This window comes from Thermobia domestica, chromosome 9 (genome assembly GCF_964235325.1).
Source record: "Thermobia domestica chromosome 9, izTheDome1.hap1.1, whole genome shotgun sequence".
Lineage (NCBI taxonomy): Eukaryota > Metazoa > Arthropoda > Insecta > Zygentoma > Lepismatidae > Thermobia > Thermobia domestica.
In genome coordinates, this window is record NC_137462.1 from 84,323,467 (window position 1) to 84,339,740 (window position 16,274).

Genomic DNA, 16,274 nt, shown 5'->3' on the forward strand with positions numbered 1-16,274 from the left:
ACTATTGCTTCCGAGGAGAAAAAAAAGGGGTGAGCCTGATTCTAGCCCTGTGTAAAGTAGTCTTGATTATAACTTACCTGGATGGAAACGATGATATTCATACTGTACATGCAAATTCGGTGGTAGCTCAACATCTTTTAATCTATCAAGTGGCACCTTCGTATTTATAGGTGTCTCGTAGAAATCCAAGACATCTCCTAAAGATAAAAATTAATTAATTATTAGATATAGACTACACAAATACGATTTAATTATGAACTTTTTTTTTTTAAAAAAAAAATAATAAACAATATTACCACAAATTTATGTTATTTAAAATATTAGCTTCCATTTCTAAACTTACATTGGAGAGACTGCCATCCAGAAGATGATCAAAAACCGGTAAACCTTGCAAAATTCAAATGAGGATTAAACATATATAAGGGTCATTCCAAAAGTAATGCCCCCACCACAATAACTTCTCATATTTGAATCGGGTTATATTCAAACTTCACACACATGTAATAATGTATCGGGGCACCCAAGTGAAATCGACCAATTTCCAGGTTAAAGGTTGCTGACTTTTTTTTTTTTAACCTAAGATTGAAGCACATTTAGGGAGTTGAAAACGGGTATTCATTTATTTTAGCCGTACAGGTTTGTTTGGGGCGGCCATTTTGAAAAGGCACGTGTGTGTATTTTGCATTTTTCAGGATTCCGTTACACGCTGTAACTTTTTAGGTTTTAAAGATAATGAGTTCAAACCAAAACCATATAGAAGATAATGGAATGGGTACCATTCTATGTTCTGTGCACATTAAGGTGATCTGGTACCCCTAGCAACCTTGAAAGTTAGTCCATTTAAAAAGCATTGCAAAGTTTTTCACTATTTTCTTCTTTATTATTAAAGTTACAAACGTCAAAATTTGAACAAACCTAGAGGAGACACATATCTATGTCTTGTGTGTTTTAGATTTTGAAAAAAACACAGTAAAAAAGCTTCCATGTTTGATTTTAAAAACTTGGCAACGCAGATGTAACCCTCCCACTCAAATTTTGAGTTGGTGTCTCCTTTTGTTGAAATGTCTATTGACTCCTGTGTGAACCTCCCTGTCCGCGTTTAGCGGTCGTCTTTCTGCCTGTCCTTCGAGTCGTGGTTGCTTGAAATGTGAATACCGACGGATAATCACTTTATGAGTGACAGCAGGAGGGATAGCAGTACAAATGTCTGTGCCGTGAAAAGACAACGGAAAGCGAGATATTCCTGCCGACCGAGGAAAAATATCGCACGACTTTCGGCTTCAGAAACATAAGAAAAGAGAAGAAAGAAGTGCTATTGTGTTTCATATTTCTGTGGTTATTTCTTCCGTTTCTATGTAGCTTTATTTCAATGCAGTATTTGAATCTTGAATGAAAGATGATAAATCGAATGGTTGATAGACAGGTAAACAGATAGAAGTAATATAATATAATATAATATAATATAATATAATATAATATAATATAATATATATATATATATATATATATATATATATATATATATATATATATATATATAGAGAGAGAGAGAGAGAGAGAGAGAGAGAGAAAGAGAGAGATAAATATAGATAGATAAGCATATAAATGCAGAAAAAATATTTTCTAAAAATGATAAATAGCTAGAAACAATATATAGGACCTAACACATCAAACTGAAGCTCTTGGAAAGTATGTACATTAGTAAAGAAATACTTTCAAACAGTGGCGTACTTTAAGATGTGTTGGTACAGGTTGTAATCCCTCCTTTCATATCTATTGAAATTAGAATATTTTAGCTTTCATCCTGGATCAACAACAATCTTCCTGTGTGGAGAAGGTGCTTACATATACGTACGACGACACATCACAATGTTTAGAAAATGTAAATGAATAGAGAATATACACACCCAGGCAGAGGTCCCTATTTTCCCCTGAAGGTTACCATTCTTCCCATTTACTGTCCTCCCCCCAAATTTACCATTCTTTATTATGACAATTACTTATTTAAAAATGTTATTCATGCTAAGTTCTCCTTCATACTTAGTGTTCATCAGTCGGTGGCTATCGAGCTCAATCCCCCCCCCCGAAATAAATTTGTTATATTCACAACTTCATTAAAATTTGTCGGCACCTAAAAGGAAAAATATAAGTGCTTATTCTCGTATTGTGCATACCCATTCCCGAAACAAATTCCTAAATACGTCACTCGTGTTCATAAAAGCATCATTGTGGTATAATTAAAATTCGATTGTTCCACTTTCGATGACAAATTATGTCCCTCCTCAAAAAAAAAAAAAAAAAAAAAAAAAAAAAAAAAAAAAAAAAAAAAAAAAATCATAGGTGCAACCTGTGCCCCAAAACTTGACTGTGGGCACCCCTGTAATCCAGAGAAGGCTAGGAAATGAAGTTTCTTTGTTTAAAATCTTTCCCAACCCGATAAACACCCCCTAACACCAACCAAACTTTCTTTACACACATCCCTGGTCGTAACAAAATATATTGCTTCCTTTGCGTTTCTGTAAAAATATGTATCACTATTCTAAATGCTCTCCCTCTTGGGTTTTGAACACCTCACAAAATAAAATTCCCAGCATACTTACTGATTAAATGGGAGACTCAGGTGAGATGCCCAATTGCAATACGTACATTTCCAGGGTTTCCCAGAGGGAAGTATTGCGTCGCACACTACACCACACATCTTTTAGGTGAGGACTGTTAATTTTATGCAAAGATTGAAGACTATAAAGAAATGCATTCCAGTGAAATTAACAATAAACAGAGAGACGGACCACCGAGACTGATTGGAACCTAAAGATGTGGGGGTGGGGGTGGGAAATGTTTATATGGAGACGGACAGTGTCAGAGGAAGAAGTCTACATCTGTTCTACGAAACACAATACTAAGCGGATATTATTATTATTATTATTATTATTATTATTATTATTATTATTATTATTATTATGGGCTCTATATTTAAACTCGACTAACGAATATTTCTGGCTACGCGTATGCCTTCAAACATAAATGGAAAACATTCTTATGTATCTTATTTTATCCTGTAGGGATGGTATAGAGAGTTGTAGGCGGATCCTGAGGGAAGGGTCGTTCGCCACCTCCAATGGCACAAGCACCAGTGATGCAAAAGTTCAAGTCTGTACATAGAGATGCAAAAAAGCCGGCTTTTTTGAATCGATGGTTTTTTTCACATAAAAAGCCGGCTTTTTTGGGGAAAAAACGAGAATTTTGGAAATTTTGGCTTTTTTCAACTTCATGATTTTTCTATCTAAATAGCTTTCTTATAGTATATTCTGTAGTTAGATAAAAATTCCATGACCTGAATGTGATATTTCGCTCTGAAATTCACCATCAAGATGGATGGAGCACATGTTTTACGAATTAAAGCTAACATGAAGAATGTAGTATTTGAGGGTAATTTTAGAGGCTATTTAACTTTATTTTAACTATTGAGTTATCGACATCTTTTTTCTTCTCTAGTTTGTCATCCGTGTTTCATTTCTAAGAGCTTTTAGTACTCTAGCTTCTAGCGCAAAAGTTAAACTTGCCCGTTTTTCTATTTATCCGTCAAAGCGTACGTTTTTCAATATATCCGTCAAACCGTACTTCCACATTTCTGTTATACTTTAGCTGTGAAGTGATTTAGCAATAATTTTCCGGACACAACTTTGAATACCAATTTATACAAATAATCAGTAGCGGATTTAGAAAAGTACTTTAGGAGGGTTTTTTCTGATTGTTTTGTTTCCTAAAAAGTAGTAATTTTATTTGGGAAGTGCTTGAAGTTTATGAGTACAGGCATAACTAATATTTCGTTTCGTTTATATGTTTAGCAATAATCTTCCGGATACAACTTCAAAAATCATTTTATACTGAGAATCAGTGGCGGATTTAGAAAAGTATTTTGGGAAGGGTTTCTTACTAATGTTTAGTTTTTTTAAACATTCGTAATTTTTATTTGACGGGAGCTTAAAGTTTATGAGTAAAGGCATAAATAATAGATATTTCGTTTGTTGCAGACATTCCGTAATTTTGGGGAACGGGCTTCAGTCCGAAAGACCGCCCCCCTAACCTTCGCAAAACCGTCACTGCTGGTAATTAGTAATAATAACGATTTAAAAACAATAAAAAAGGAAGTCGCCCAACTCACAGTACACGCACTATTTCTACATTCACAGATGGAATGAAGAAAAGCTTTGTCAGAATGGTCGAATGCTGGTTGAATCTAGGACTTCCCAATAGAAGCGCAAAAGCTAATCACTCAGTCATGTTTGTTGTGCAGTTGTATTTAGCTTAACTTAAATATATTCCGTAGTCTTTTTTTTTTGGGGGGGGGGGGGGGTTTCCGTAATGATATGTTGAATCCCTCTTGTTAAAAATTCAGAAAACTTGAGGATTGGGTAAACTGTGATGGTGGTTCTATAAAACTTAACTGTAGAATTTCAAGAACATACAGAACCAAAAGCTCTAGATGTGCAGCGTTTAAGTGTATCATATAAATCTAAGTATTTCTCTTATGTTTTATTTTAATTTTATTTTGTTTCAAAAAGAGGGTATGGAATATTTTGAAGTAAAAATACTACATACTATTTTGCTAGTTATTTGTGTATTCTTTAAAAAGAAGTGTTTACTTTTAGGGCTGGCTGATTTACACCAACTTTTTTTTTAATAACTGGTTTAAACCACAAAAATAAAAAGAATGAAAAATGCGAATCGTGTGAACTTCATAGTAACGTTTCCAGATATCAAACTACCTGCAATAGTTTTATTTCCCTTTCACCTTTTAATCAAGGTGTCCCATGTTCAATTCTCGGTCGAACCAAAATCCTTCTTTCATGCGTAACCCAAGTAGCGGTTCGGATGTCAGTTTAAGCGAAAGTCTTCTCCATGATAACCTCGGTATTTCGTAAGGATGTTAAGCCTAAATATACGAAACAAACCAAATTGTATATTTCTACATGCCTAAATGCGTGTTGTTTTATAAAGAAGCCAATATTGCGTAAATATATTGATAGAAATTGGCAAAATTTATCGATTGCCTACGTAGCTTCCAACATTAGCTTGGATTGGACTTTCAATGATATCTACGTACTGGTACTAAATTTGTAATTTAATACCTCAGTTTTAGCGTACTGATTATGGTACGTTGACCTTTAAATTTTACATGCAAAGCAATAACAGGATTTTCCCGTTATTGTCTTACATTTCAAGTAATGACGGGATTTTCCCAATGGCTAGGGCGGAAGATTCTCAACTTAAGAAATTTACTGACCGCACTTCTTTAAGCTTATGGGAGTTCTTCCGGCATAAACCCGCTGTTGCATAATAACATCAAGGCGAAACAAACTTAGGCTATTTCTGTGAATATGTAATATAAATACATAAAGCAAAAAATCTAAGTCAATAAAGCCTGGTTTAAACCAAAAAAGCCTGGTTTAAACATCCCCCAAAAAACGGGTTTTTGGTATTTTCAAAAACAGCCACGGTTCTTGCCAACTCTGCTTACTTTTGTATATAGGAGGTTAAAAAATTCTTATTATATACATTGTTTAATCCTGTGGAATTCATAATTTAAATATGTTGAAGAAAAATTGTTTGAAATATTTTTTCGAAATTCATAGTTTATTTTCGATGTTTTATATTATTATCAGCATCAACCACTAATTAAATGATTTTTGTGTTATAGAGAAGCGATACAAAGCCTGTTTTATCAATTTAAATCAGTATTGTGAAAAAAGCCCAAAATTTCCGAAGCAAAAAAGCAAAGCAGAAAAAACCGAGTTTTTTTCCAAAAAAGCCGGTTTTTTTCCGAGCCCTTGCATCTCTATCTGTACATAATAAAACTAAAGTAACCCTAAGTAGCAGTGTTACAACTCACCGCTACCCCATCCCTCAGGAATCCATCCTGGATCCGTCCCTGTGTCGTCTGGAGTCGAAAATATGTCATGTAAAAAGAAAAGGTATGAAAAATGTCATCTTACAGCCTTTTGCGTCGATTTCCTTATAAATTGTGAGAGGCCCGTCCTAGTGTGCTAATTGACGAGGGGATGCCAGGGATTTCTCCTCTGAGAAATTTTTATCCCCCTGCAAGAGAAAATTTTCATTTCAGACAGCAATAACTTTTCCCCACTCTTACGTGTGTGATGGCTGGGTGGGTATATGAGTGAAATTCATCCGCCCTGGGAAAAATATTCAATTCCCACACTGACCCGTCGAGTTATCCAATTTTTATATAACGTAGTGAAGAATTTTTTTGCGAAATAAAGTAGTGGTGTTTATTTTGTGAAATAAAGTACTGGTACTGAGGAATCTACTTACATAGTTGTGCAACTACGGCGGGGGTTAGGGGGCCTGCTCCCTTCCTAAATTTTTTTGGCCCCTCAAACCACAATGCATCCTATGACATTGATACGGAGACCCAGAATTCTTACGATTGCCCCCCTAGCATATCTATGCTCCCCAAACTTCAGTAGCTGGTTGCGAGCCTGGTCAACAAGGTTTTCACAGATATTACATAATTTAAACAAATTTGTATAATGCAAAATAAATTTACTACTAAATCATGCTTAGGTATGCGCACGAGACGAGTCGAGACACGGCTTTTCCAATAGAGAAATATACATTTTTCGAGTCAAGACATCACTTTTACAGCAAATTTTCGAGACGAGACAACCACAAATCTTGTCTCGTGCGCATCCCTAATCATGCTCAATTTTAAAATAATCCAACATTATTTACTTACAAAGAACATAAAATGTTGCGTGAGCCGTTATCAAACTTGGTTCTCTTCTGTTCGAACTCACAATGAAAGTTTGCACAAGATATTTCATACGAATTTGAAGGGTGTATCTATGCACATGATACCCAGGTAGAATCTCACAGCCTTCAGGCGCCTTACGAACTTCATTTATTAGAAAAAAAAATCTAAAATTAGGAAATGCTAGTGTGAAAATTTCATGGATCTATATTTTTTTCCTTCTCCGCTTCCAGGAAAAGGGAGATATAGACATTACACATGAGTATATGGTAATTTATACAATATTGTATTGTCACCGGACATGTGCATGAAAAATTAAAAAAAAAAAAAAAAAGTTCTAGGGGATAGTATAGAAGTGGCCATGTGGACAGGCAACAAAGAACGAAAGTGATTTTTAAAAAAGCAGGCCCTAGGAATTTTGCCCACATGCCATTTCACTTGATCATATTTCCCTCAAAAATTATTCATGTAAATATCTCTCAATTATTTCTGAAGAGAGGGTTTCGACCTCGCTTTCAAAGGGTAATTTTGTCCTAGATTGATTCCAACAATATTTTTTCTATAATCTTTCCCAAAGATCACAAATTGACATCTATACTATGTTATTTTGCGGAAATGGTAAGCTGACAAGTGACAACTACCCTTCCAGGAATTCGCAGAATGAAAAGAAAGAAAAAAAGAGAGAGGGAGAGAGATGAGAAAAGAAGGTTTCGGTTGTACCGCTGTTTATGAGTCACCTGATTGGAACAACTTGAGCGAGGCAGAGAACTGAACTTGCCGCTCAACTCGGGCGGAAAGGAAAAACTATACCGTCGCAGGGAGTTCAGGTCTTACTGTTGCCATGTTTTCAAAGTTGAAGATAAAAGTTTCCTAACTGTGTTTTTTTCAAAATCTAAAACACACAAGGCATAGATATGTGTCTCCTCTAGGTTTGTTCAAATTTTGACGTTTGTAACTTTAATAATAAAGAAGAAAATAGTGAAAAACTTTGCAATGCTTTTTAAATGGACTAACTTTCAAGGTTGCTAGGGGTACCAGATCACCTTAAGACATACCTTAGAACGTCGATAAAAAGAAAGAAAAAAAAGTAGACTTTAGGTTTCTACAAAATAATATTTGTTTAATAATAATAATAACCGCATGACTTTTGTGTTTACAAAGTGTTCATTTTTTTTAAATAGTGGCTGACTTCTTAAGATTACAGCATATAGTTCATTATGTTAACTTTTAAGACTAATTAAAATTACACAGTCCAATGATTTTTATTTTTATCGTTTGGTGACTCCATTTGGTGCTGACGCACTTCCAGTGCTCTAATCACTCAATTTCCTGAGCATAATAGAAACCTATAATTAGAATGAGTAGTAACTTCAAGTTTTTCTTAAAACAAAATTTAAACCTTTTTTCATATTTCGTGCGCTATATACAGTATATCTGTGTAGCATTCACGTGCTAATCTAAAGTGTAAATACGGTTAATACTTGTTAAAAAGAAACACCATTAAATTAACAGAATTTCTCAGGATGGTAACTGCTCATATTGCATTGGGAAAGTTGCAGGACAAGATTGGAAGGGGCAGACCATTCCTATTGACGCTTACACATGTGCAGTATCCAAAGTACAGTTGATTTTCTATAATTTAGATGTGAGTTCGTTAATTTGTCTACTGAACGTCAAATTAAGGAAATCCAATCTGTAACCTTTTTCTCATTCAATAGTGAATTTAATTTTCGGGTTACCAAATGTAGTTCCTGAAGAAGACTGCGATTGTTTGTCAGTTTGATAGGATATAATGATATTATCTACATATCTACAGCGTTTGTTTAAAAATTTGAACCTCTCTTTTTTCCGAAATATTACATTCAAAGTGATTCATAACAAACTTGGTCAAAACAAAGTATTACTCATGGCTAGTCCTTCTAAGGCACAATAAGGTTAGTAATACGAAGGGGTGCGGGTCTTTCTGGTTCTTGGGTTCTTGATTTCTTTCGCGATGAAGGTACTCTCTAGTTTATCGTACACTCAAAGGGCGGGGAGGTTCCAGGTATACAGTTTTCGTAATTAAGTGTCGATTTTGGGACAGGCAAGGAAAGTTTCTTTAATTTCTCATGATAAGTATAGGAAAAAAGAATGCAGACTAGTTTAATAATTCTTATTTTCGTTTGTCCACATTAGATCCCTGTCTTGTACTTCCTGTACTTGCACATACTCTGCAATACATGTATTTCAGAACTACTATCGTATGTTCTGTAAGAGATTGCTATTTTTCTCTATATCTTGAAATCCAGAAACTATAGTTTCGCACTAGTATAGGACATTACACTTGTTAATTATGATATTTGAGGATAGTTATACTAATGATAAACAGTTCTCACTCTTTCTTTTACACAATATTTATCAAATGTATAGAAAAATGTTATAGTTTTACGTCCCACATGTATCTCTTATAGGCTAAAGAAGAGACGAATGGCTAATCAAAGTGAATTATTATGAAAGAAATGGTGGAATGACGATGTGGAAAGAAACAGAACTCCTCCCAAAAGAACACGATTTTGTACACCACACACTCACATTGCTTACGATGGAACCCGGGATTCTCACGACTGAGATGAGCACTCTACCACTGAGCTACCATGCGCCCCTCAAATTGGTTAGTTGAAGTTTATCGTTCCTTCCCGGCACAGAGGCTATATGAGACCTACAGTTTAAAACGTAAATAAATCACCGTAAGCTATTAAAATTTTACAACTCTTCAACCGGATCCCGTACACCAAAAGCGAACGCGTTAGTCACTAAATCAGCGCGGAAGACCACCATTCAAATGTACAGAATTTAACATTCTATCGATTTAATATAAATTACATAACAGTATCTATCTTCAATAAATGGAAAATTTGCATGATGTTCTAATCAGCAAACAATGTAAGGATCCTCTTTAGTAATTCTAGAGATACAAAAAAGCCGGATTTTTTGAATCGGTGGTTTTTTGCACATAAAAAGCGGAAATTTTGGCTTTCTTTCATTTTGATGATTTTTTTTCTCTCTAAATAGCTTTTTTACAGTATATTCTATAATTAAATAAGATTTCATGACGCAAATGCTATATTTCGCTCTGGAATTCACCATCATGATAGATGAAACACATGTTCTATGAATTAAAGTAAACATAAAGTACGTAGTATTGGAGAGCAATAGAAGCGCAAAAGCTAACCACCCAATCATGTTTGCTGCGCAGTTGTACTTAACTTAAATGCACTTTCTCTCTACGGCGTATGGAATCCGACTTATGGAAGGTTCAATGCAGGTTTCCTGTTGAATTTCTCTTGTTAAAACTTCAGAAACCTTCAGGACTAGATAAACCGTGATGGTGGTTATACATTCTATAGCCTAGGAAATCACACGCTCAGATGAACAGTCTGTTATGTGTATGATCCATGAACAGAAAATTCAGTACTTTCCCAATTCTAAACAAGCTTAAGGAACAGTCAGTGCATTACAGAATTCGGAACTTTACTGATTTTGCAGGTCCGAAGCACCTGATAGATGGTAACAAATTATTACGTATGTGATCAATGAATGAAAAATTTGTTCGAAGTACTCATACAACGTGTATTAAAGTTAAAACTTCACCGAAAAATTTTACGAATGTACAGAACCACCCGAAACGAAGCTCTTGATGAGCAGCCTTTAAGAGTATCATATACATGTATTTATCTTATGTTTCACTTTATTTTGTTTCAAAAAGAGGGTTGTGACATTTTGAAGTAAAAATACTACATACAATTTTGTTAGTTGTTTGTTTATATTTTTTTCTTAAAAAAGTACTTACTTTTGTATATAAGAGGTTAAAAACTTGTTATATACATTGGTTAATCCTTTGGAATTCATAATGTAAATGTATTAAGAATTAAAATCGTTTGAAAAATCTTCGAAATTCATGGTTTATTTTAGAGGTTTCATATTTTATCTGCATCAACCACTAATTAAATGAGTTTTGTGTTGTAGAGAAGCGGAATACAGTCTGCTTTATCAATTTAAAGCAAAATTTTTTAAAAAAGACAAAAGTTTCCCACAAGCAAAAAAGTGAAGCAGAAAGAACCGCGTTTTCCCCCCAAAAAAGCTGGTTTCCCCCTAAAAAAAAAGCTTTATTTTTTTTTTCGAGTCTTTATATCTCTTAAGTAATACTCAAAATTACCTAATGTTTCCATTTTGTAAAGAATGGAATTTGAAATACTATGCTGAAATTCTTCAAAGCAGGTTTTCAGAAGTTGAAATTTCAACGCTGGATCATCAATTTTCTTCTCCCTCGCAGAGATCACATCTTGATCACCAAATACTGTTTGGCAAATTCGAGCGAACTTTTCTCGTATATCTTTTGGTGGAGTGTAAGGCTTCTGTGCTCTTAAATACCTGAAGAAAAGAGTAAAATTACTAAGTAGCAAAGACACAAATTGAGTGATCTCGAGTCTGATGAGGAATCGAACTCCAATCCCATGTTTGCCATTTAAATGTTTCATAATTGGCGAAATTTGATTCTCCACCAGTACAAAGATATTATTAAAAAGATGAGTAAGAAACATATTTCGTTGATTACATCTATAAGAATTCGCCTATGTGGTTTCGACCACTTATTCTCTGGTCTTGTTCCCCTGGTCAAGTCACTCATATGAAGAGAGAATTATTTTATAAACATATTTTGCGTCTTAAGTCCAAGGGTTTTAAAATAACACTTTATAATAACTTGGTCATTCATGCAGAACATTTTTACAACGATTTCTTCGTGGAAGAACTATAGATTTAATCAATTCTTCCATATATGCTAGCAATGTGAGAATCTCTTTTGGAAGCTTCTTCTTTTTTCTTGATGTAACTTATACACTTAACTTGAAACATACGTGCAAAAATGAAATTATAATTAGTAATACAAGAAATTATTTAGAATGTAACCATTATAACACATGAAAACTATTTTTTTAAATTTTTATTCACTGTTAACATGCACATGTGTTAACACATTATTATTGTGTCCTTTTTTAAGGCTGCTAAACTGTTTCCAGTAATTCATTGGTTACAGAAAACGTGTTAACATTAAAGGTTTGAGTTTTAGTGTCTCATAATGGTTACATTTGCAATTATTTCTTATATCACTAATCATCATTTAATATTTACACAGAAGTTTAACGTTCTTAAGTGTAAAAGTTACATCAAGAAAAAGCAGCATCTAAGGGAGAGACTTACATTCTTAGTCCGTACGGAAAAAGGACTAAATCTTCAGTTCTTTCGTGAAGAAATCACCGTAATACAACGATAATATATATATATATATATGTTAAAATGGACAATGATCCGACACATTTTTTTTTTTTTTCAATTGATAAGACATTTATGTTGTTAAATGTTCTGACTATACTTGTACATTTAACTGTTAAGAGATAATAAGTGTGAGAAGACCATCTTAGAAGGATGCCTTTTTGGAATTGCAGCTAATAAATGATAAATATTAAATGAATTCAGTGCCTTAACAGATTAAATAAATTAAGTTTAATCGAATTGGAACAGCAATAAATATTACAATGTTTGTAGCAAAAACCTGTTATTAACATTTTATTTTTAGAACCCTTGCACCAAAAGTGAAAAATGTGTTCAAAATCATACATGAAAACTCTTACAGATGCAATCAATGAAGTGTTTCACGTATGTATTTATTCATTTGATTAATTATGCGTCAATGTCTCTACGTAAATAAGAGACGTGAGCATAAAGAAGAAACGTGACTTATCTTGTGCCTCAGTTTGTTCCTTTAATTAGATTGATACAAAAGTTTGCATAGTGCTCAAATTCGCTTTGCGGAATACGGTATTTACAACAGCCACAAACAGTGAATTTTAATAACAATAACATTAGTAGCACCGAAATTAATTCAAACAAGTAGTTCTGTCTTTTTTAGCCTAAAGGACATAAGCATGGGACGTTGAACTAAAAGAAAGTAATTTTTATTTATTTATTTGAACAAATAGTTCTTCCATAAGCAACGAGTGGACTATTAAAATTACAGTGACAATAGGTAAAAATTAACACTTGATAGCAAGCCGTGTACAATTGTATTTTATTGGAAAACTAAGCTAATACCTTAAAAAACTCCGGTGACAAGAAGTTTCTGAAGATGATCCCCACGCAGATTGAACTATCCAATAAAAGAAACAAAACTGATGCACAAGATAAGTCAAACTTCTTATGAATAGTGCCGTATAGCTTCTAAATCTGCTCATATACTAGCTATATAAGTATTCTTACTAAACTAATAAATGAAAATGAAATGTCATTTCTAGTGTTAAACTAATCATACCCTTTGTGCTAAAGGAAACGGGTAAATAGAAGTGAATGATTATTTTAACGAAATCTGATGCTACGGGTGATCTAATGTGATTAGTATAAGATGGTGACAAAATTTACGGAAAAGAATTCCCTGACTTTTCCATTTTCCATAACTATATTTTCTTTTTTTAAAATCCCTGATATGTAGCCACAAAGAATTTTCCTTTATAGTAAAACAAGACCAACAAACACATGACAACTATTATACATAAGTACTATACCTTTCTTCAATTTAACAGCGTTCAAATTAACGAAATATACAGGGCGTCCACAAAAAGTACTTCTATAACCTGGTAGCGGTTATAAGTTGTTTTAACCTTTTATGTGGAAGCCGAAAAACATGGAGTCAAATAACTACGGAACAATATCAGCGATCAATCGATATATTTAATTGTAAAGTGCAGTTGAGCATTCTGCATTGACGTCTTCAGAGGGCAAGGGGGAGTTACGATGGTACGGCCGTTCCCTCAGGTATTTTACGGAAACGGGGTGACATAAAGACAAAACGTAGTCGGTTTCCATTTATTGAATGCATCCTTTGGGTTCCTGACGGGAGCTCGTGTGGTTCGAATATCACGTTAACTTGTAAGTTCACGTCTTGTATAGCCTCGCTACTGAAAGGGACGCTAAACTCTAATCCATCCATCTAGTATCCTTTGAGAGGAGTTTCTCGACCTGGAGCTTAGGATAACTACAGAAGTCGTGAAAGAAAGTGAAAAAGGTAAATGTAATTAGAACCTAGAGCATTGAATAACTTTGACATTGGTTTTTGCTACATATACTGCAATTAAGGAATGCCAACCAATAATTGATTTGGACACTTTGAATTTTCGCCAAAATTGCAGAAAATGTTTGGGTATTTGTTCTTAAACTTTTGGAGAAGTCTACTGTGAATTGTAAATTGACCAGAGCTCTTACGTGTGTGGATTTTAATGCTTTTGCAGGATCTGATGTTGCAGCAATCATATAACATTTTCTTTTAGCTAAACTAGTTGAAAATAAGTGGTTAAGGTAGATTATGAAACAATTTTGAGCCTGCTCGCAATATGAAACAATTCTGCTCGTAGAACTGCTTGGCGTTTCGATCACATTTGGATAGTTCGATTTATACTTTCTTCTGCGACGCAAATCAGTTCTTTCTTCGGTGGGAATTGCTTCTTTCCCACACAACTCTACAAAGAAGTCTTTCATTGCTTTTTCATATATATATATATATATATATATATATATATATATATATATATATATATATATATATATATATATTTAAAACGTTGCTTTTGGTGAGAACATTTCAGCGAATGACGAATCTTTTCAGTGTTTCTCCCTGAATTATTATTATGCACAGTATATATTCTCCAGTTATTTGGAACTTAATTAAGTGCTTTCTTTAATCGCTTATGGAAATATTGCAGTAGTTTACAGAAATACTGGCTGACTAGATGTTCAAGTGACCACAGTGGCACCAACTACTTTGCTTTTGCAGCTCGTTATCTGTACTTTCTTACGCCCGAGTTATCGCAGTCTCGTGCATCGTAGCCAGTAGACTAAAATTAACATAAACTATTTTCTATATTCTGTTTGCATGTGCATACAGGTGAGTTAACTGAGTGATTTTTGGAATGAACTGCGAACACTCTTCAGTCGACCATTGCAACCCGTACCTTGAGCTTTGATGCTCAGGGAGTTCGACTCCGGTATTGTACGCACCCACCACGCACGTTGCGTAGGGAACCAAGTATGATTTTGGGTTAAGGGGCATAAGCTATTAGCCGGTAAAGAACGTTTTCTTATGGCTCGCCCCCAACTAGTGAAGTCCCAGGTCCGCAGACCTTGTGCGTACATGTCAGTTATATATGCGTCCTCCAACATCAGCATTCTACTTCTTTTTTTTTTTTTTTTTAATTTGCTGAAGACTCATCTTTACGCTTCAGGATTGTTTGGCGCAGCAACTGGATTCCTCGTGGGATTATCCAGGCAACTTTTCCCCCAGTGCTAATCCCCCCAAGTGCGTCAATGGTGTGAGAGAAGCATTTGCAGTGAAATCTGAATTATAACCTTATATATATATATATAAGAAGGGCTACAGTGCACTTAAAAGGCAAAGTGTGATTTTAGTGATGAAAATTATTATACATATTCTGTGTTCAGTGTTGTGTTCCTTCCTCTTCGTTATTTTTTCTTTAATATAATAGTATTCTAATAAATAAGTATAGTGTTATTTAATTCATTGTGTTTCGTTGTTTGTGTGCGTTGTGGTCTGGATGACCGTCTGATCGTCCGTGAGGCTTTCGAGACGAGACACCCGAACCTCTAGGCGCCTAATGCTCATCTCATCATTGAGACCGACGAGCGATTTGGAAACAATTTGTAACCTCTTCCTGGAGAGGTCCTTCATCGTCCTATCAAGGTAAGTTCAGGTATCAGGAAAATACTTATTGGTAGGATCACTAACCACGAACAGCGACACGAAGATGGGTGGTTACAAATAAATGTCCGCCCAAACAGAGACCCCAGATTAAATTGGTTACAAACTCAACATCTAATTATACAAGACTTTGAAGAATTCTCATTTTCTGATAAAAACAACTTACCCTTTAGCAGCTAAAGATGCATTATCATATTCTATTCTTCTTCCTTGAGGCCAATCAGAAGTTTCTTCTGTGTTCTGAAGTTCAGATTTCTTACGAATAACCTACAAGAAGAAATAAGAAATTAGATCCAGTGACACATATCGCATTGCCACCTTTTATAGAATTTAAATATGGCTCTTTATCTCGTACCATTTTTCGGTAGTTACTAAATTTATCACACAATTTTACTGCATTCTAGAATTCATACAAAAAGACAGATTTCAGTCAATTACTTCTTTTGGCATGATAAAATTACTTGCAAACATACTTCAGATGAATAAGGAACTCCGTACTACAAAATTACCAGCCACAATTTAAAAATTATATGCATTGCATAATATATGTAGTTAATGTATAACAATACGAAGCATCAGCTAACCTAAGTTACCACCGAATTCTAGTCACGTAACTGGTATACAAAACAAGTAATATTAAATATCACGTAGAAGTCCATCAACGATGCCGCATGTGTCCAAAAATCTCTTCAAAAATAA

The 16,274-nt window shown here is 34.3% G+C and overlaps 1 protein-coding gene across 1 annotated transcript in view; it reads right to left on the minus strand.

Annotated features, from left to right (window-relative positions):
- Positions 1-16,274, minus strand: part of mRpL50 (mitochondrial ribosomal protein L50) — a 39,105-nt gene that overhangs the window by 3,267 nt on the left and 19,564 nt on the right. The window contains exons 2-4 of the mRNA XM_081771451.1: positions 15,742-15,842; positions 10,968-11,182; positions 78-197 (exon numbers count right to left, since the gene is read on the minus strand). Of these exons, the coding sequence (XP_081627577.1) occupies positions 78-197; positions 10,968-11,182; positions 15,742-15,842 (436 nt within the window). The remainder of the gene's footprint in view (positions 1-77; positions 198-10,967; positions 11,183-15,741; positions 15,843-16,274) is intronic.